We start from the raw sequence: 21,601 nt of genomic DNA, 5'->3' as shown, positions 1-21,601 counted from the left end.
GTGAGATATATTAATTTCTTGTTGATAAGAGATACCAGCCCCTGGGTATTTTGTTATAGTAGTAGAAAATGGAGTAGCATACATGCATGCAAACGTGCAAATACTCTCTCTCTCTCTCTCTCTCTCTCTCGATTGGTTTTGTCTCTCTGAAGATCCCTGACTAATACAGGAGGCAATGAGAAAACTAAGGTTAAGAAAACCAGTTTGTGCCAACATTCCTTTTAAACTATGATTTGACAAAAAAATTTTTTAAAAAAATCAATTCTGGGAAATTATCTGGTGGATCCTCAAAGAATTAAGCATGGAAAAATTTTTACCCTACACATATACTGAAGAGAATTAAAAAGATATGTCCACACAAAATCTTGTACACAAATGCTTGTAACAATCACATTCACAACAGCTACCAACTGGTAAAAAAATATCAATGCCCATCAACTGATAAATGAATAATGAAAATAAGACATATCCATGCAATGGAATGATTCGGCCATTAAAAAAAAAAAAAAAAGTAGGGCTGAGATGTAGTCCAGTGGTAGAGATGTTGCCTAGTATGTACAAGACTTTGTATTTGATATTTAGCACCAGCCTCTTTCCCCACCTTGCAAAAACAAAAGGAGGAACAAAGTACGTAATCCTATAAAAGGGGCAAAATGTCCTTCAAAATCTGAGTAAAAGAGGGCAAATACAAAAGGCCAAATATTATATGAATCCATTTCTATAAAATGTCAGAATAAGCAAATCCATGAAGACAAAAAATAGACTAATGTTTGTCAAGGATGGGGATGGAAAGTCAATGAGTATGAGGTTTCCTACTGGAGTGATAAGACTCTTCCTGAATTAGATAGTAGTGATGATGATACAGCCTCATATGAATATACTATAAACCACTGAATTATATACTTTAAAATGACTAGTATTACAACTGGTGGAATTATCTCAATTAAAAAAAAAAAAAAAAACGGTTAAAAAATCTACTCACCTGCCCTTTTTCTGGTGCCAAGCAATGAACAACTTCATCCACCATTACTGGAATATGTAATTTGGCCATGGCTTCAGAATCTATATCTTGAGATCTCTGTAACTCCTGATCTCCAGTTAGATCTGTTTGCTCCTGGGTTTCATTTTCATTATATCTTTCTGCTGTAGTATGAATTTTTTTTGGCCAAACACCTAAATTATGTATGCCAGATTTCAACCAGCATGAAAAATATTCTCTAAATATTCTACAAAAATATGGGTATCGAAGCATTCTGTAGTTCAACAAGTCTAGAAAAGAAATTTAAAATGATAATTGTTGGATTTTTAAGAAGAATGTTATACTTATGGAAAAGCAAATTAATATGAACTATTTAATACACCAAAAAAAAGTAAGAGTCATTATGTGAATAAGTAAGGTGACTAACCTCCTTATATGAAACAAGGACTCTAAGAGAATGCAGAATCATAATTCAAATATAATTTTTAATGTTGCCTGATAAGTTCTAAGACCATTAGTGTTTTAACCATGAGGATATGAAAAGTGGTTATTCAGTAATCATTTTTCACATTTTTGAACTTTAATTGGTTCTAAAGAGTGGATTTGATGAGTCAAAATTATTTATGGATGACTGAGGGGATTATGACTATCCTAGTTTATGTTAAGGTGATCTTTTATTTCAAGATCTTTTATTTGTTTTTTTCCATATTGTTAAATTTTCATGTTTAATTTACCTTTGTAGGAGTGACTATCCCTGAAAAAAGGCCAGACATGTAAATCAAAAAAAGATGATCAGTCTCTGAAAATACTGCATAGTTCTCTTGGACAGTCTCTGAAGAAATTATCTCACCACAGATTGTATCAGTGGAGTATATATATCCATTTAAACAACAACTAAACTCAATTGAACACATCTTGGCATTTCATAGCCCCCTTTTTTTGTATGTTTGGTTTTTTTGATACTTGGGATTGAACCCAGGGCCTACTCATGCTAAGCATACACACTCAACCTCTATGCTTCAGCCCTAGACCCCCACATTCTAATTGTCCTTGTGCCCCAAGATCAAGTAATTAAATAATTGACACATTTCTTGAATTTCTTAGATGTGTTCTATTTTCTTCTGCAATTTTAATTCTTTTAAATGCAGAGGGGGAAAATGTTATTTGTGTAAACATTAACAGAAAACCTTTTGAAAACACTGTTTTATGCAACAGGCTTCAATTGATGTTTTTAATACAACCATAATAAATATCTAGTTAATCATACTCTTCTTTCCTTATAGATTGAGTGATTTAAGAATAAGACCTATACCCTTGTATCCATAGAAATCTGGTGTACACTATGTACTTAATAAGTATTCCTAGGAAAAAAAAAATGATTGGATAGATAAATTCCAGACTCTACAGAATAAACATTTTTATCTATCCTAGCTTTAGGAAATTTCACCTGATTGACTCCACCAAAAAAAATATGGTCTCAAAATTACACTTAAATATATCTTACTTTCCTTTTGCAATAGAAAATGAAGAATTAATCACATGTATTGACTAAAACCATGGAACACAAATATCTGACATTATACATATGTAACATGAATGAGTTGTTACCTTAAAGTCAATTTTTTTATCATCCCCAGAATTATGTGGTTATGTGACATAGAAAAAAATGTAGTCACAAAAAGATAAATTAGAAATGAGATTTTTAAATAAATTTCTGGATATTACCCATCAACAAACTGGCCAAATTGTTAATTATGTATACAAAGCAATTCTAACTACTCTTTAACTTACTGTATCTAAAATTTTTCAAAATAATACCTAACATTTATTTAGCACTACGTACTACTTACTTTAATAACACTACATGATCTAACTCATTTAATTCTTCATATAACTCTTGGAGTTAGATATTATTCGTCCCATTTTACAGATGAATAATTTGTCAAAGTTCACATAGCTAGAGAGATATAATATAAGCAGTCTATCCCCAGAGTCTAAAGTCTTAATCCCCATGCCATAAATTTCACCCACAGGAATTATTTAATGCACTCATGTAATTTAATGATACCTTATGTTGACTATGTATGTGTAGTATCTCATGAATTCAATTTTCTTGCTTCAGATGGAAATAAGAATGGGGTAGCTAATAGAAAACATATTGCAATAGGCCTAAACAGTGGAATCTGGAATATTTAACAGAATTACACTCTATGTCCTGATTTTGAAAATTGTTTTTAAAGGAAGCGTCATTTCTAACATAGGAATCTGAACTATGTGGGAAAAAACAAGTACAAGAATAGATTTTTTAAGAATGCTATAGCCAGCATATGATTCTTTTCTACTGTATTCAGTTCCTATATATTTATTCATTGTTCAAGGCACAAAGACTTAAAATTTAACCATGAATTGATTGCCTACTAACTTGGTCAACATGGAGAAAGGGCTACGAATGACTCATTTTCCTCTTTGGTTGTTTCCTAGAATACTTTCTTTTAAATGTAAGAGGGAAAGCTGTAAAGGGAGTTCATTTTCTGTAACAGTGTCCTACTAGACTATCCAGAGTCCTCCTGTGTTCGTCTAAGAACCCACCACTTTAAATCATTTAAGATTGTTTTTAAGTTTCCTGTGTTCAGAGAACCAAGCCCAATCAGTAAACCTAGACTCAGGAGCAAACTGTATGATGTCCAAAGCAAATTCATTGAACTTTTCTCTACCGCAAACTTCAGTTTAGTAATTAAGGACACAAAATTGGCGAGGTGAGTCTTTTAATTGTGGGAACAAAAAAAAATAAGTGATGCCTGTAAAGACTACTTCCTCACGGTGCTAACAATTACCATCATTAATCAGTTTTCCTCTGCACGGAAATCCTGTTTCAAAAGGCAATGCTTAATGCAAAAAACGCGACCTGGAGGCTGGCACCCGAACGCTGAGAAAGTGAAAGAGGTTCTAAAGAAATGGAAGAATACACCCTTTTGCCCAAGAATTATACTCTGACAAGAGAAAATTGCTGGGAAAACCCAGGAGGAAAGCGTGCTGAGGAGAGGCGTGGATTCTGTGCCCAGGCGAATCAAGCGACCTCCTAGGAGTTCCCCTAAGGCACAGTGCTTTCCAAAAGAGCACCGGTAACTCGGCCACCTTCTCCTCACCTGAGGCACGAAGATTTCTCAGTCGGCCTCTAACTTGGGCCAGTGACGACCACTATGGTGCCGGAGAACCTGAGAGGGCTACACGTCTAGTTCCCAGCCCTGGGGGAATCTTGCAAGGACGGACAAATTGAGCCCAGGTCCGCCCCAGCAACAGACGACCGTCCGCCTTTCGTTCCGTTGCTTCCAGCCCCAGCTGTGAAAGAGTCTTGCAGGCGCTGAAGTTTCCAAAGGACCTTCCTGGGGGGGAATAAATAAGACCTCACCATTGCCATGTTTAAATTCGCTTTTACATCTTTTTTAAAATGTCTGAGGCAACTTTAAATCTAACTTTCCATTCTCTCCTTTACTCTTTGATTTACTATGAAAATAAATTAGTGGTCCAATAACATGACTGTAAATTATAAAGTACTCCAATTTCTAACAAAATGTGGGAACTTATGTTTCCTTAGCTCTACATGGTTGGAAAGTTTGGATTCTATTTTCCTTCATTTCATTACAAAATACCCATTTTCTTTTCCTATGTTATACCTCCTTAATATCTTGCCAAACTTAAGACTAGCCAGCTGGCACAGTATGGCATTGATTGTAATGTCAAAATCAGTCTGCTTTAATCAAATATAAGATTCCTTAAGAATACAGTCTACGTCTCAACACTGCTATATGGCAAATGTAGCTGAACTGAAGTTAAATGAAAAATAAATACTTGAATGAGGTGTGGAAACAGCTGTAAAACTGATAAGCCAACACAATGTGCATGTCAAAACTGATGAAATTTAAAAATACTTACATTTACTTATTCACCAAAAATAAATGCAATTTTATAAGAATATGGTAAGAAATGCATATTTTCAGATTAGGATATCATCTTACTGTTACTTAACCTAAAAAGTATTTCAGCAACAAATGATTCTGAGTTGGCTTGTTTGTAGAATTCAAGTATTTTACTTTATGGGTATTCTGAAACTTCTGTTTTTTCTTGGTAAAATGAAAGTAATGATATATACATTGCATGGGCTGTTTTTATAATTAAATGAGATCAGAAAATACATAAAGTGACTAATAAAATACCTGAAATGTCAAAGGTAAAGTACCATACAATAAGGACATATTTAAAATAAAATAAAAAGGTTTCTCAATTTTATTGCCAAACCCAGCTTCAAATAACTTCTATTAGCTAAAATGCATATAATAGTGAGAAATAAATAGTAGCTTTATTGATGATCTACCCAGTGTTCAGAGACAACCATATAACATGCATCACATATAATACACAATGCCTCTGATTTTCTTCAGCCTACTGAAGAATCATAGGATCCGTAATCTGTTGAGATACCCATACATTGTTTCACTATAATTGTCTGCATTGTCGCATCCTATTTATATACAGTGATACTGGATCACTAGAATATGAACTCCAAGAAGGTAGGGATTTTGACCCTACTGTGTACTACTGTGTCCCTAAAATCTACAATCAATATTTGCTGAAAGGATACAATAAAAGTAATATGAAGAACAATAAAATTCAAATTACTCAGTAACTCAGTGGCAGAGGGCTTGCCTAGCATGCATGAGGCTCGGGGGTTCAATCCCCAGCACTGCAAAAATACAATAAAATTTAAATTTAAATATCTTTACAAAGGAAGACGAGTTATCTTAGCAAAACTATTTCTCATTCTTTTTCAAGTACTTTTTGTCTTTTTCAAGTGTACATTCTGAAATAATACCTACAATCTTAAGACTTAAAAATTATCACTTCATCCAATAACAAACTAAGCCAATAGCTTTAAATAAATTTATTTCGTAATGCCATCATTAAAAGAATGTAAAAAGCAAGCAAACACCAAATAGCTTCAACCAGGTAGTAGGCCCGGGAGTACTGAGAAATGAAGCCATGGGCCCTCTAAACATGGGACCTGGATTTCTAATTAATTCGGGGGGGAAAGGCCCCCAAAGGCATGAGCCCTGCCTCACTAATCAGAGAGGGAAAAGAAGAAAATTAATATCCAAAACCCATTAATCCACACCCAACAGGTTCCGCCTCTCCACTTAGCCGAGGGCACACGCCAACCCCTGCCGGTAAAATGTCTCACTCACACCCTGAACTCTGAGACCGGGCCCTGCTCCTGCTGATCAGTTGGCCGAGTGAAGATCCCAAGTGGCTGTCTCCCACCTGCACCTCCGGTCTAGCCCCGCCCACCTCGGCCACCGCCTCCGGAAACCGCCCCGCGCGTTGCCACCGCGACGCACAGAAAAGCCGCTTCCACTCCGCCGCGCCACTGAGCCTCCTGGCGCCAAGAGGCAGAGTGCCGTGGCAACGTCAGACGTAGTGACGTCACGAGGACGGCAGCCAATGAAAAGAGCCGCTGAAGGAGCTGGCTTGGTTTTGAATCTTGTAGTGGAGTTTGAAGCGCCAGGAGGCGGACATTGAAGTGAAGTAGTCGCGGTAAACTCTTCCGGGCCTGAGGTGAGTAAGAAGTACTAGAGGAGAAAACTGTGATCCCTCTGACGCTGATTTTGGTAACCTGTCTTGTAGGGAGAGGGGGTCCGGCCGCCGCCTCAGGTCTAGAGGACCAGATGCTCTTGTTGACAAACAGAAGCGTTAAGGGGGTGGGGGGGAGGGCCAGTGCCTGGGGAGAAAGTGAAAGCCGGAAAGAACTCCAGTACTAACCAGGAGCATGGTTAGCCTGACTTCTCTGCAGGAAGGGCAGCGATCTTCTGCCTTCAGTTTTGACAGGAAGTTTTCTAGGGTATCTTGGCTTCATTCATTCCCAGACTTTGGCATAGGACTGTAACTGTCCAGCACCTTTCAGTGTGAGGGTCCTGGACTCCAAATTTGGAGTGTTTTATTTCAGATGCAGATGTAAGTGTGTCTCTGGGCTTAACTATCAAATGAGGAGTTTTCGTTCATGACCGCATAAAGTTTTTGGCTGGCGAGGTTAAGCTATTAGCTTTGTGCTACTGCTCCATTGGGAGCCAGCTCCTAGCCCCAGTTGTAGCTTCAAGGTAAAACCTGTCCTGACTACCTAACGGACTTTCAGAGGTACACTGGCAAAGTGCTCTGCAAATGAGAGTGCCTGTGAGCGCTGAGCATCAGTCCTATGGTTTCTCCTTTAGCTAATTCAAGACTTCAGGAGTTTATTAACCCCTTTGTTACAAATAAACCAAAACAGGCTGCTGCACTTTAACTTGAACTACTCTTGTGAAAAAGAAATGATCTGATGAGAACTAATTTTGTTCCATAGTTTATAACTTAAACTATGGAATAATTGGGTAAAAAGTATTAAATACTCAACAGGTTCTAGCTGTTGGTGTCATTTCACTGCAGACAGCCTGTGACTTTGGTTTTAGGACGTTTTCTTGAATTTTGGAGCTATAGGATATGAAGTTAAAAGACTAGATTGTTACTGAGTTTATATTATTTTGTAAGAACTGCCCGTTTCAGTAGAAAAGAGTATCTGCTTTTAACAGTGATCAATCGCTTGTGTTATTGAAAAGCATTTACAAGCACATAAAATTTTCATTTTAAAATTTCAATTTTAAAATGGATTTTCTCCTGTTAACTCTGACAACTAAAATAAAAAAAAAAAAAAGCCCATCTGTCAGCGATGCCCTTCCCTTCACTAGAATTTTTCATTCTTTCCTGATTGATGCATCAGTTAGTGGGAGTTAATGAAGTTAGTGGAAACAGTGGCTTTAATAATAAGATTATTCAAAGAATAGGTCAAGTTAAATACTATAAATGAGGATAGTTCCCAGTCCTAAGAAATTCTTGTCAAATCGGAATAGAATTCAAATTTGAGTTTACTGATTTTTTTCTTAGAAACACATGACCTTAACAAACAAAAGATCAGTATCTGTCTTCAAATTTAATAACAAGTTGTGAATAACATAATTCACATATGTCTATTTTGGTGCCATTGTTTGGAAGCTTTCTCTTCAGATTCTAGTAGAGCATAGTTATAAAAACATGGCCTTTGGATTTGAATCCACTTAATGGCTCCCCACTGACTAGCTATATCATTTGAGAAAATTACTTATCCCAAGACTGTCCCTGTGTTTGTAAAATAGTAATAGAACCTACCTTATATGATTATTATAAGAATTGAAGGAGATGATGAATATCAAATGTTTACCATAACACCTGACACATAGAGTAAACTCAGATGATAATCATCATTGCTCATTATCACTAGTTATCACGATACAGACTTAATCCAAGCTTTTTTTTGTTGTTGTTGTTGCCAACTATCTTTTTTTATTTATATTCTCTTTATTTCTTTTTTGATACTGTGGATTGGACACATGGGGCACCTTACCACTAAATTGCATTTCTAGCCCTTTATATATATATTTTTTTTAGTTCAATTCCTTGTTGTATTCTTTTTTTTTTCTTTAATTTTTATTGTTGGTTGTTCAAAACATTGCATAGTTCTTGACAAATCATATTTCACACTTTGTTAATCCAAGCTTTTTTAATAACATGTTTCCTGAGAGTTGCTACTGTGTGATGTGGGGCAGGCACAGCAAAATCATCATCAGTTATGTTTCAACATGCATTTGAGAACTCTTTTACTAAGACTTGAGATCTTCTATTGTAGGCAACTAGAGTACAACTAGGAGTTGAGGGACGAAGGAAATGAAGAGATATTGGTCCAGATGTACAAACTTTAAGTTATAAAATAAACTAGTTCATGGGATCTAATGTACACCATGGGTAGTGATAGATCTATTAATTTGTGGTAATCATTATACAATGAATATATCAAATCTTTACATTGTATACCTTGAATATATACAATCTTTATTATCAATTATATCTTTTTTAAAGTAAGCAAATATGTATATATTTTTAATTTCTATGGGAAAATCTCTGAGGATCTCTGCTGTGAACGGATTACATTGCTTTTTGAATTGTGTGTATATTTTATGTAGTTAGTCGATTAATTCATTTGTTTGTCATTCATTTGAGAACTTACTGTACCAGACTCTCTACAAAAGACTAGGGATATCAAGTAAAAACAGTTACATTAGCTGTTATTTCTTATTATTCTCTTGTACCCTTTTCTAGTCATATGCAATAGCCATAAAATTTTGGAGCTAGGAAAGGACCTTAGATATATAATCTAACCTTTTTGTTTTATATATTAGCATCTCAAGTTCCTTCATTAGTCTTTATACCATACTTTCCCTAGACATGATAACTATCCTTCTATTAAAATTGACAGTGAACCCGGTATAGCACACATATGTAATCCCAGCAACTCCGAAGAATGGGGAAGAAGTATCACAAGCTTGAGATTAACCTCAGGAATTTAATGAAATCCTGTCTCAAAATAAAAGAGACTGTAGATATAGCTTAAGAGTAAAGTGCCCCTGGGTTCAATCCCCAGTACCAATAAATAAAATGGGATTGAAGATATTTATCCTTTATATTGTAGTCCTACCAATGAAATCCTACTAGTTTGCTCTTTTGATTCTACTTAAAAAATAACACTTAGGAGAAGATATGACAAAATAAATCAGAGACTGCAATACTATTTTTATAACACTTGTCTGAATATCATTTGTAAATCACCAGATTATTGTATGGATAATATTTAGGCTTTTTTTTTTTTTTTACTGCTTCGTATTAAACATACTCAAGGAATTTACTCTCTGCACTAATTCAGAATCAACTAAATGTCAATCTCTTTTAGTCAACCATGTTACAAAGAAAGCAAGCATCATGTTTTAATGTAGGACCCATCTCATTACTCCCTGAAGATATATATCTAAACTTTTCAAATTATTACTATCACTATTATTATTATTTTGAAACTGGTCTCCTTATGTTTCCCAGGTTAGCCTCCAAATCTTGTGCTCAAGAGAGCTAACTGCCTCAGCCTCCCCATTAGCTGAAACTATAGGCACATGCCACAGTACTAGGCTTTAATTTTGTTACTTTTTTGATGATTCTGTTGACTTTGGGCGTCATTATTAAGAAAATTGAGGCTGCAGTTGTAGCCCAGTGATAGAGTACATGCTTAGCATGTGAGTTCCCTGTTCAGTCCTAGCACCAAAAAAAAAAAAAAAAAAAAAAAGTTATGCTTACTGGTTTTTTTCTTAGAAACACATGACCTTAACAAACAAAAGATCAGTATCTGTCTTCAAATTTAATAACAAGTTGTGAAACAAAGTTAGGTTTAACATTATACTTCTTAAACTCCTTTATGTGGTTGTCCTGAAGTACCTATTACCTTATAAAATGCCTTAGATAATTCTCAGTTAACCTCAAACTCAAATCTAAACTCTTAAGCCTTAGATTCCAGATTCTAAAACTGGCCCCACCCTTATCCAGTTTTGTTCTTTTAATGCAGTCCTCTCCCTTCCACAGCACTCTCCAGCTGCAGTAAAAGAAAACAGAGATTCCCTTGAACATTTCATTAGAAGTCTACTCACACATTCTAACTATCTCAGACCCTAGAAAAATGCCTAGCACATACCTGTCAATAAATATTTACTAAATGCAAAACTAGTTTTCCTTCCTGAAATATGTTTATCTGGCTAATAACTATCCATCCTTCAGCTCTCAGTTCCAGTAACATTCTCCAGGAAGATTTCTAACTATACTCATCCCCCATTGTAGGCTTTTATAGCACTTGTCAACACTTCACGTTTGTGTCAGTCCTATATTAATATGTTTCCCTTACTACACTGTGAATTTAAAAAAAAAAATAGCAATAGTAACAAACACTTGTAGCAAATTCTTGTGCCTAGAATTATGCTAAATGTTTAATCCTTATCTAGTTCTTACCACAAGTCTATGAGGAAATAGGTACTATTATTAGACCCACTTTACAGATGAGGAAACTGAGCCACAAGGAAGTTTAATAACCTGCCATTGTCATAGCCAGTAAGTAATAAAGCTGGGTTTTAACCAAAGATGTTTGGGCCTAACATCTAATAGTTAACCTCTTTAAAAAAGTAATTGGCAAGGTTGTCTCACCTTCTAAACTTGCAATTCTAAAGCTTTGTTTTGAAATAATCACATATTTGATGTCCTTTTAGCCCATTTTTGTGTATTTTTATCAAAAGTGTGTCTGTTAAAGCCAAAACATTGTTGAATATTTCAGAAATGTTTTGGCAATATATACGTGGGGAGATAGTTTTGGGTATCACAAAGAATGCAGGAGACTACTAGCCTGTAATGGGCAGGGAACAGAAATACTAAACATTCTCTAATACATGGAACAGTTCTAAAGAAAGAATCATTCTACCCAAAATGCTGTTCATATAACCACACTGGGAAACGTTAAAGGATGAACTCACTATGGGAAGAAGAGGCAGAAGTAGGGATAGGTAGAGAAGAAAAATTGATATTTAGTACATACTTTAATTCACTTAGTATTTATTGTCTTTTTTAGCATTCACAACAATCCTATGAAGTAGTATTATCTCTTATATTCAAGGTAACCTGAGACTTAGGGTTAGTAACTTATACAAGGTCATGAGAAGTAAGTATAGGTTCTTTGCAGAACTTGGCTAGACAGAACCTCAAGGATGGAGACCAGAGTAGTGATTCACCTGGGACATGACTTTAGCATCAAAGTGATCTACTCTTCCTCTTCAGCATTCTATTTTTAGATAAAGACAGAGTCCTGAAAAGACAGAACTGAGTCTAGCATCTGCCACTTTTAGATTACTTTGGCCTTAGAATTTTGTCCAAAACTATATGGTTTGTGACATATTTTAGTTTTAATAGTGCTGTCATTTCTCCCATTTAAAAACAATAAACTAAATATATTTTGGCTCCTCCTCCCTTTTTATCTACACCATTTCTCTTCTCACTTTTAGAATACTACTTCCTACTATTTTCCCATTCCGATTTTTTATTATTCCACTTGCCCAGAGCTGCTCTACACATTGGCGTCTGTGTTACTAAATCCCATGGTTAACTCTGAGTAAATACTTGACCCATTAGATGTATTTAACACAATTGATCACTGTCTTTATTATTTAAAGGTTTTCCAAAAGTCTTAAAGCAGTTTAAAGCTTTAAAAACTTTAAACTGCATTAACCCACTAAGTTCCAAGTTTTCTATTCTGCAAGCATAATTATTTCAAGTTTACTATAAACTTATATTTGTTACTCAATTTAAGCTTTTATAGATGGGCTTCATCTTGGATGATGGGACAAAATGGTTTAAATGCTAAGGACAGCCTTTATTTTCTTAAATTGACTTCCTACTGCCTTGGTATTTTCACTCTTGGATTCAATATGTCCAAAATTGAACTCTTGGTTCCTTTCTTTCCTCCAAACAGACCCCTTACACCCACCCCAAACCTGCACCCTCAATTATTTCCATCTCACTTGATGACTACTCCATTCTTCCAACACTCAAGCCAAAAAAGTTGCAGTTGTTCTTGAATCTTATCTTTCTCTCATACCCCTCATCTACCTATTAGGAAATTCTGTTGATCTTCCTTCAAAATCTCACTGCTTACCACCTCTGCTGCCACCATTCTGTTCTGAGTGACACCATAAACTCTTGCCTATATTACTTCAGTGGGTTAGTCTCTATTCCCTATCATATTTCATCTTCACAGCAGTAAAAATGATCAGATTATTACTGCTGTGCTTAGAACTTTCCAGTGGTTCTTTATCTTATTCAGAATACAAGCCTAAGTTCTTTAGCATGCCACATTTTTTAACTTATTTTTACCTTGTCTCGCATCTCCCAGTATCTGTGTAACTAACTTCCTTACCTCCTTCAAGTCTTTATTCAACTGTTATTTAAACATCTGGTGTTATTTTATTTTTAATTGACAAATAATAATGGAATGCATTTGTGGAATGTAATGTGATGTTTCTATCTTTTAGCAATTTTGAAACATACATTAATTAACTATAATTATTCCCCCTGTATAACTGAAACTTTATATCCTTTGACCAACTTTTCCCTGCTCATCCCACCCTCCTCAGCTCTGATAATCATCATTTTGCTCTGTTTCTATTATATCATATTTTTAGATTCTACATATGAAATCATATGTTGTCTTTCTTTGCCTGATTTATTTCACTTTGCATAGTATCTTTTAGATATATCCATATCATCAACAAATGGCAGAATTTCATTCTTTTTAAAGCTGAATAGTATTCCATTGTGTATGTATGTCACATTTTTATTCATTCATCTGATGACAGACATTGTTTCTGTATCTTGGCCATTATGAATAGTGTTGCAATGAACATGGGAATGCAGACATACTTTCAACACATTAATTTCAGTTCCTTTGAATGTACCCCAGAAGTGAAATTGCTGAATCACAGTAATTTTCTCACCTTCTTCAAGTTCTCAACTCAAATGTTTGGGCGGGGGCGGGTATATATGCATGTAAATGAGGGAGAGATTATTTCCTGGGTAGTTGAGGTTTCCAAATTACTGATCTTTGTTAGCTTACCTTTTCTCTTTTATGTGAGACAACTAAAAGTCAAATCATAATTGTTAAACCTGCTGTCATTAATTTTCCTGTAATTTGTATATAATTAAGAGATCAAGCACTATGATGTCTTCAGAGACTGGAATCTCAGTCTCTGAATATACCAAGAAGGATATTCCATTTCTATCATCTTCTGGCTAACTAACTGATGCATCCTTGGAACTATTTTTAACCCTTTTGTATCCTTGAAATACAGGTAGAAATACAGGTAGAGACCAGCCTGGATGCATCACTTTTCATTGCTGAGAGGTCTGCAGCCAAGATCACTTTAACTAAATATAGTTCATAAGCTAAAGCTCTGAAAGAACCTTTCCCTTCCATTCCTAGGACCCAAGCAAAATAGTGCTGGAGCCATTGTGAAATCAAAGCTGGGATTTTTTAAGTGCAATACTGTAGGGATATATGACTGATTCAGTTATTGTATTTGAGTTTACACTGAAACCCACACTTTAACTAATATTTCAAGTAAAAGGATTTTATCGTGCTTTTGTGTATATGGGTGCCATTTATATTTTTTGTTTTAGGGTATTTAAGAGTACCTGTCTCTACATACATATTTCCCCCACCAGCGTTTACCAAGTAAATGGAACAGAATTAAAACTTTTTATGAACAAATACTGCATGCCAGTTTTAAATGGAACTAATATTAAAACTTTATTTCCCTTTTGAATTCCAGAGAAGTATCAGGAATTCAAATAAATAGGAATCAAGATAATCAACAATGTCTGTCACAGAGGAAGAACTTTGTCGCCACATGAAAGTTGTTGTTCGTGTACGCCCTGAAAATAGAAAAGAAAAGGCAGCTGGTTTCCATAGAGTGGTTCATGTTGTGGATAAACATATTCTAGTTTTTGATCCCAAACAAGAAGAAGTCAGTTTTTTCCATAGAAAGAAAACTACAAATTTTGATGTTACAAAGAGGCAAAATAAAGATCTTAAATTTGTATTTGATGCTGTTTTTGATGAAACTTCAACTCAGTTAGAAGTTTTTGAACACACTACCAAGCCAATTCTTCGTAGTTTTTTGAATGGATATAATTGTACAGGTAATTATTTCAATTTTGAATTTAATTTTTTCATCTCCTTATAGCTTTACATTGAGAGAGGTATGTACTTGGTCATTTCCTCTAAATGTGATCAAATTTAAGGTACTTGTGTGCTAAAAATTCTTAAGAAATTTAATAGACTTATCTTTAAATGTAGACTTACTTTGAAATTTAGTCATTAGACATAACATTTATGATTTATGAAACTTTGTCTTACCAGGGCCTCTATGGCCCTATCATTAGTTCATTCATTTTCCCATGTTAATAACCACATGCTTCTTGCAACTGAAGTCAGATTTCCCCTCATTTGTATTCATAAGTATTCTCACTGCTTACCTATAGAGTTATCTATCCATCCCTGGTGAATAGGTTTTCTGAACACTTGGCAGCTTCTTTCACAGCACAATTTTTCTCTCAGGTACTTTGAAATAAAAATATTAAGACTCCATAATAATTGAGTATCTTGTGCTATTATTTTAGTATATCTTCAGCCCAAGAAGCATCTGCTTTGACAAAATTATAATTTGCATTTGCAAAAGTCCATATTGGTTTCTCACACAGAGAGAGAGAAAGAAAGAGAGATGTAAAATGGCCAGTTAATTGATTCACTATAAGTCACTGGAAACCATTACTAATATATTATTTTTATAATTGTCAGTTTTTGTAAATGCCAGTTTCCATGACATTTTTGCCCAAGGCACTCCTTCACTGTAACATGTATGTTTTACTATCACTGACTAATTTGGTGTTTTGGTTTTTTGTTTTTGGTTTTCCATATTGGGGATTGAACCCAGGACACTCTACTACTAAACTGTATCCCCAGTATATTTTATTTTTGATTTTGAGACAGTATTACTTATTCTCAGTAAGTTGCCCAGGCTGTGCTTGAATTAGTGATACTCCTAACTCAGACTCCCAAGTTGCTGGGATTATAGGCATGTACCACCGTACTTGGCCTGATTGAGTTTTATGACAGGAGAATTACCCTTTTGAGTAAGAATAGAATGTGGTTTATTGATTGTGGCTGCTGTGATTTTTATTTTTAAGCAGATAATCATTTCTGTTTTCACAAAACATCAAATTGCTTCTAGAGCTTTTTAAACTAATTCTTAATGCAGGGTTGTTAGCTGGTTGTACTAAGGGTACATGGCCTCTACCTCAGTGGAGCTCACAGAAATAGTGCGATGCCGGACAGTGGCACACGTCTATAATTCCAGTGACTCAGGAGGATGAGACAGGAGGATCTCAAGTTCAAAGCCAGCCTCAACAACTTAGTGAAGCCCTAAGCAACTCAGTGAGACTCTTTTTCTAATAAATAAAATACAAAAAAGGGCTGGGGATGTGGTTAAGCATCTCTGAGTTCAATCCCTGGTACCAAAAGAAAAAAATACAGAAATACAGTGTGATACCTGTTAAGGTAGATATGGATGTGTAGCATACCCTGAGAATACAAATGAAGTAGATGTTTCTGCCTATGACAATGAGGAAAGGAACAGAAAAGTTGACATTAGTGCTAAGTAAGAACAAAAAGGTGATATCTCTTGGGTTTAAAAAATTACTATTTGGGATATCCAGATATAACTACCCACCAGACAGACAGTGGACATAGTAATATTACGTATGTGTCATAACAAAGAACTTTGATACCTTTTCATAAAAATTCAGTACTTGCATATGGTGCCACTGGAGCTGGGAAGACCCACACAATGCTAGGATCAACTGCTGAACCTGGAGTAATGTACCTAACAATGTTAGACCTTTACAAATCCATGGATGAGATTAAAGAAGAGAAAATATGTAGTACTGCAGTTTCTTATCTGGAGGTAAGTTGGCACTATCACTTTTTTAGATTAATCACTGTTTTTGAGAATCTTTTAATTGCATGGGTCATTCAAATTGTTATACATTTCTCATGAATGTGAAAAATCATTAAAATATCTGGTTTTGAATATTTTTTATGTATATTACTGGTTTTTTTTCTGTTTTTTTTTTTTTTCTTTTGGCACAATTTCAGACTTGCAGAGAAGTTGTAAAAATAGTACAAAGAACTTCCAGATACCCTTCATTCACCAAGATCTCCCATATGTTAACATTTTACCACATTTGCTTTCTCTCTCTGTATCCATTTATTTTTTTCAGAACTGTTTAACTTGCAAGCTTGTAAATACAAGAAAATTTCTTAAATAACTTTGAACAGTTATCAGAAACAGAAAATTAGCAATGTTATAACGTTGTTATCTCACCTATAGATCTTAATGAGATATTGCTAATTATTCTATTAATACCCTTGTTGAAAACGAAATCTAAAACCATGACTGGCATTCAGTTGTCATACCCCTTTAATATCCTTAAATGTAAAATTTCCTGTGTTTCAGTTTTATGATGCTACCATAAAATTCTCTGTTTAGGTTTGTCATGATTAGATTTAGGTTATGGGTATAGACTGGCAGAAACACCACAAAAGTGATGTTCAGTTCTGTTGCTTTATATCAAAACATTTATGTGGTTGATTGATACCATTATTAACAATGTTAACTTATATGATTAATTTCATTATGTTGATATCTGCAGGTTTTTTCCACGCTAGTGATATTATTTTACCCTTTATAATTAATAAGTACCTTGTGGGAAAACAGGGTAAACTCCTTTTTCTCCTCAGAGTCGCCTCTATTAGTATTAGCAGCCACTGACATGTCTACATCAGTCATTATTCTGATGGTAGATGATGGTGATTTTTAAATTCTATCATTTCTAACTTTGCATTCGGATAGTGTTTTAAGAACCAATGCAGAAACAAAACCCTAATTTCACCATCAGTGTTAGCAGGCATTTCTAGTATCAGAAAAGTTCTCTCATTAACATCCTATAGTTTAATTCCTACTATGGGAATTTCTTCCAAAGATTGATTAAAATCAAATACATTTCTAAAGGTTTCTTTATCACTCTAAAAAACTTAAAGTAGAACTGATTTTCATCATTAAGAAGTAAAATGAGTTCTGGGGCTACAGCTCAGTGGCAGAGCGCTTGCCTGGTATGTGTGATCCTTAACACCACATAGAAATACACAAATGAAATAAAGGCATTCTGTCCATTTACAACTACAAAAAGATTTAAAAAATAATAAAGAAGTAAAATGAATTATTCTGAACGCAGGATATTTAAGGAAATGAGAGTGGCTGCACTTTTTTCTTCTTTTTTAAATCTTTTCTAACTAGAAGAATTTTTAAATTGATATTTTCTTAATTTTTACTGAGTTAATATCTGCTTTCCTTATGTTAATGATATAGCAGTACCATATATGGCTAGATTGTGCACCAAAATTGCTTACAAAGCATTAAAGAAATATTTATGGCTACACCTCGGTGCTTGGATATTTTAATTTCATAGGTTGGTGGGTGTGACCCAGCCCTCTGATAAAAGTTCCCAAGTGAGTCTCATGCGTAAATCAACTTGGGAGTAATCATTCTGTTCTTTGTGATTGAAATGGATAATGAAAAACAATAGAAAAATGAGTGCTACCTATCAGAAAAATAAGAAGTAAAAATTTATATTTTTATATTATCATTTTATTACTTTGAGCTTTATTTCAGTTTAACAAAATGTTATCATTCTTTGTAGAGAATTGTACCAGCAAAGAATTTTCACTATAGGCTAGTTACATCATAGAAGGAAATAATACGAATTTTTTTTTTAAATTTATTTATTTGGTACTGAGGATTGAAACCAGGGACACTTTACTACTGAGCTACAACCCCAGTCCTTGTTTATTGTTATTTTGTTCTTTGGGAGTTTTGTTTCTTTTATTTGTTTTTGTTTTTGAAACAGGTTCCAACTGCGTTGCTTGGGGCCTAAGTTGCTTAGCCTCACCTCAGATTTGCAATCCTGCCTCAGCCTCCCAAGTCACTGAGATTACAGTGCACCACTGAGCCAGCCAAAATAATTTTTAAAGACTTCTTATTAGTAGTAAAAGTTGTAATTTCATTTGACAAGTAGTAAATTTTGTACCTTTAATAAATTTGTAAAATCAAATCAGTAATACTACTTCTGTGTATTATTTACAGAAATTATTTTTAAAATGTTGCTAGGTATAGAAAACATATGTGTATTTACCATCAGGCAGTGGAGCAGTTATCTAGGCTTCAGTCTCTATTTTACAATTATCTTTGTGATGATGGACAAATTGCTTAGTCTTAGTTGCCTCATCATTAAAATGGGAAGGAGTCCCCTTAACGTTGTAAGTTAAACAATGTAATTGAAGGATTAAAGCCACAAATACCATTTGTCCTTGAGTATGAGTTTTCTTTAACATTTATTTCTCTGAAATTTATGTATTTACAGGAAATAGGAAAAGGCAACTCTGCTATATTATATATTTCTGTTTCATTATAGTAATCAAACCAGGAATTATGGGGTGAGGGTGTAATGACTCCAATTTTTATTCTCAATTTTAAACCTAGGGGATCAAATACTTCCATTTTCTGGAATGGTAGAAAATATATGGCAACATGAGATCAAATGAATGAAAAAGTGAAAATGAATTGCTCTTTTTATCTAAAATTCTAATAACAAATGAGCAATGTGTGTGTCTATCACTGTTATGTTTTATCGCAGTGCCAAAAAGGGTTTTTATTTTGTGGTGGTGTTGTTTTTAAGGTTTATAATGAACAGATCCGTGACCTCTTGGTGAATTCTGGTCCACTTGCTGTCCGGGAAGATGCCCAAAAAGGAGTGGTTGTTCAGGGTCTGACTTTACACCAGGTATGTTTATAAATGCCTTTTTCTCATGTTAGAATAATAGTATGTATGACTAGCCATTTATACAGCCATTTACTTATTTTCCAACCTATTTAGAAAAGAAAGAAACTAATGAAATACAGAATTAAGTAGGATATGTCTTTGCTCTTGAAATAATTGGGGGTTTTTTGGTTTTGTTTTTTCAAAAAAATCTGCTTGAACATTAGATTTTTGTGTTTTATTCTGTTATCTCCTCCAAGGCTATATTTACCTTTTATTCCTCATACAGCACCAAGTTCTGAGCGGATGATACATAGGTGATATTTAATACAATTGAGTGATAGAAAACACTTTCCTTTCACCTTTGAAAGTCTTGTTTCTTGAAAGTTTATTAAAGTGCTTAGGGTTGTACCTTAGTGCTACAGCATTTGCCTAGCGTGTTTGAGTTCCTAGGTTTGATTCTGAGCAGTACACATACACATATACACACATACAAAGAAAAAAAAAGAAAGATTATTGAAAAATATAGATCTCTAATTTGTGTTGTGTTTTTGTTTTTGTTTTTCTATTTAAACTTATATAGCCCAAATCCTCAGAAGAAATTTTACAGTTATTAGATACTGGAAATAAGAACAGGACACAACATCCCACTGATGTGAATGCTACATCTTCTCGTTCTCATGCTGTTTTCCAGGTAATGAGCTATCACTTTTAAAGTAAAATTTAAGATAAATAAAGCAAAATTCATGAATAATAATTTCCATACATGAGGAAAAAGATTTCTTCATCTGTAGACTTTTCTTCTTCTCAGTACTTTCTTTACTTTGCCTTTGTTCTCAGAGTACATATTAAATGCTTATTATTTTAATNTTTTTTTTTTTTTTTTTTTTTTTTTTTTTTACTTTACAGCTTTTAAGAATATCTTACCACTAAGAATATTTAGAATTCAGATGGCATAAAACAAAACCATGATCTTTCACCTTTGTGAATATAGGAATATATAGGTTTCAGTCCTTATAGATACAGGATGGTAAAGTGATAGTAACAGAAGCTTTTTTTTGTTAAGTAGTTGAATATATTTAATCATTCTACAAAAATAATCTTATATTCAGAGTAAGATTTCTCCTATATGAATCTAGATTTATAGAGCTATTTGATAAGGAGGATATTAATTCACTTGTTAAAGATTTCATCATGAGGAGCATGTAAGTACCTGCATTCCTTAAGATTGACATAGTTCACATGACATAAAAGACCTAAAGCATTGGTTAGTAGCCATTGCTTGTACTTCCTAGTCCTTTTTATAACCAAGTGATTATGTAAAGCCTGATTTTGAATTATACTGTGTAAAATTCTTCTTATGAAACAGAAAATATTGCAGTTGAAAGAATTTATATCTCGAGAACTCAAGCCATTCAGATGATCTCCAGGAAACAAGTTTTCATTGGTCTTTTCTTACTGCTATTTATTTAGTCTTGTGAGAAAATATCTGTGACACTGAAATTTCCCTGAAATATCTTAGACCTTGCTTTATAAGAAAATTTAATTAAATAATTTTATAATGGAGTAATGGGTTTTCTTCCTTACCACCTTTTTTATTTCACTTAAAATGCTAAGAAATAGCTTAAAACATTTGAATAAATTATACCTTACTAGGCAGTTGAAAATAACAAGTATACTACTACCTTTTTCATATATATAATATTCTCTTAATTATAAAAACATAAAACAGTTTTGTAGATTAGAAAAAGTTTACTGTTGATTTTGGGTCAACATTCACATTCAGCTTTCCTTTGAAAGCAATCCTGGAGGCTTGCAAAGCATTCTGACCACTACCTTTGGTTTTCTCTTAGGAACATTATTTCTATAGAACCCCTGTACCTTACCCACCATCACCTCTGATAATTCCATATTCTGATTCAAGTGGTACCAGAATACAAATACAATTGTTTTGGCTTCAAACAGATCAAGAGTTATTTTCCTCTAAGTATACTGCATTAGTCAGCTTTCTGTTGCTTTAACAAATACTTAAGATGATCAGTTTAGATATATGAAAAGATTTATTCGTACTTTTGGAGGTTTCAATCCTTAGTGAATTGGCCCTCTTGCTTTTGAGCCTGTGGGGAGGCAGCACATCATGACTAATTGTGTATAGAGTGGCAAAATCTTTCACCTTATGGCTCCATGAGAAAATAGAAGGTTCTGAGGTCCTGGCTG

At 34.2% G+C, this 21,601-nt stretch overlaps 2 protein-coding genes across 5 annotated transcripts in view; one reads left to right on the top strand and one right to left on the bottom strand.

Moving 5' to 3' along the window:
• The window catches only part of Mettl15 (methyltransferase like 15), a 225,817-nt gene extending 219,383 nt beyond the window's left edge, over positions 1–6,434 (bottom strand). For 2 of the 4 annotated variants that reach the window (XM_015477730.2, XM_015477731.2), the window contains exons 1-3: positions 6,220–6,372; positions 4,126–4,362; positions 983–1,269 (exon numbers count right to left, since the gene is read on the bottom strand). In XM_015477730.2, the coding sequence (XP_015333216.1) occupies positions 983–1,252 (270 nt within the window). In that variant the 5' untranslated portion in view covers positions 1,253–1,269; positions 4,126–4,362; positions 6,220–6,372. Of the gene's footprint in view, positions 1–982; positions 1,270–4,125; positions 4,363–6,149; positions 6,168–6,219 lie in introns of those variants that run through there. The other 2 variants (XM_048788522.1, XM_048788523.1) reach the window with 2 other exon arrangements.
• Positions 6,435–6,477: 43 nt separating this feature from the next.
• Kif18a (kinesin family member 18A) overlaps positions 6,478–21,601 on the top strand; it is a 69,970-nt gene continuing 54,846 nt past the window's right edge. The window contains exons 1-5 of the mRNA XM_015477729.2: positions 6,478–6,589; positions 14,281–14,650; positions 16,316–16,473; positions 19,304–19,408; positions 19,968–20,078. Coding sequence (XP_015333215.1) covers positions 14,326–14,650; positions 16,316–16,473; positions 19,304–19,408; positions 19,968–20,078 — 699 coding nt within the window. The 5' untranslated portion in view covers positions 6,478–6,589; positions 14,281–14,325. The remainder of the gene's footprint in view (positions 6,590–14,280; positions 14,651–16,315; positions 16,474–19,303; positions 19,409–19,967; positions 20,079–21,601) is intronic.

This window comes from Marmota marmota, unplaced genomic scaffold (genome assembly GCF_001458135.2).
Source record: "Marmota marmota marmota unplaced genomic scaffold, marMar, whole genome shotgun sequence".
NCBI classification, from domain to species: Eukaryota; Metazoa; Chordata; class Mammalia; order Rodentia; family Sciuridae; genus Marmota; species Marmota marmota.
This window is presented reverse-complemented; position numbering and strand designations above follow the sequence as displayed.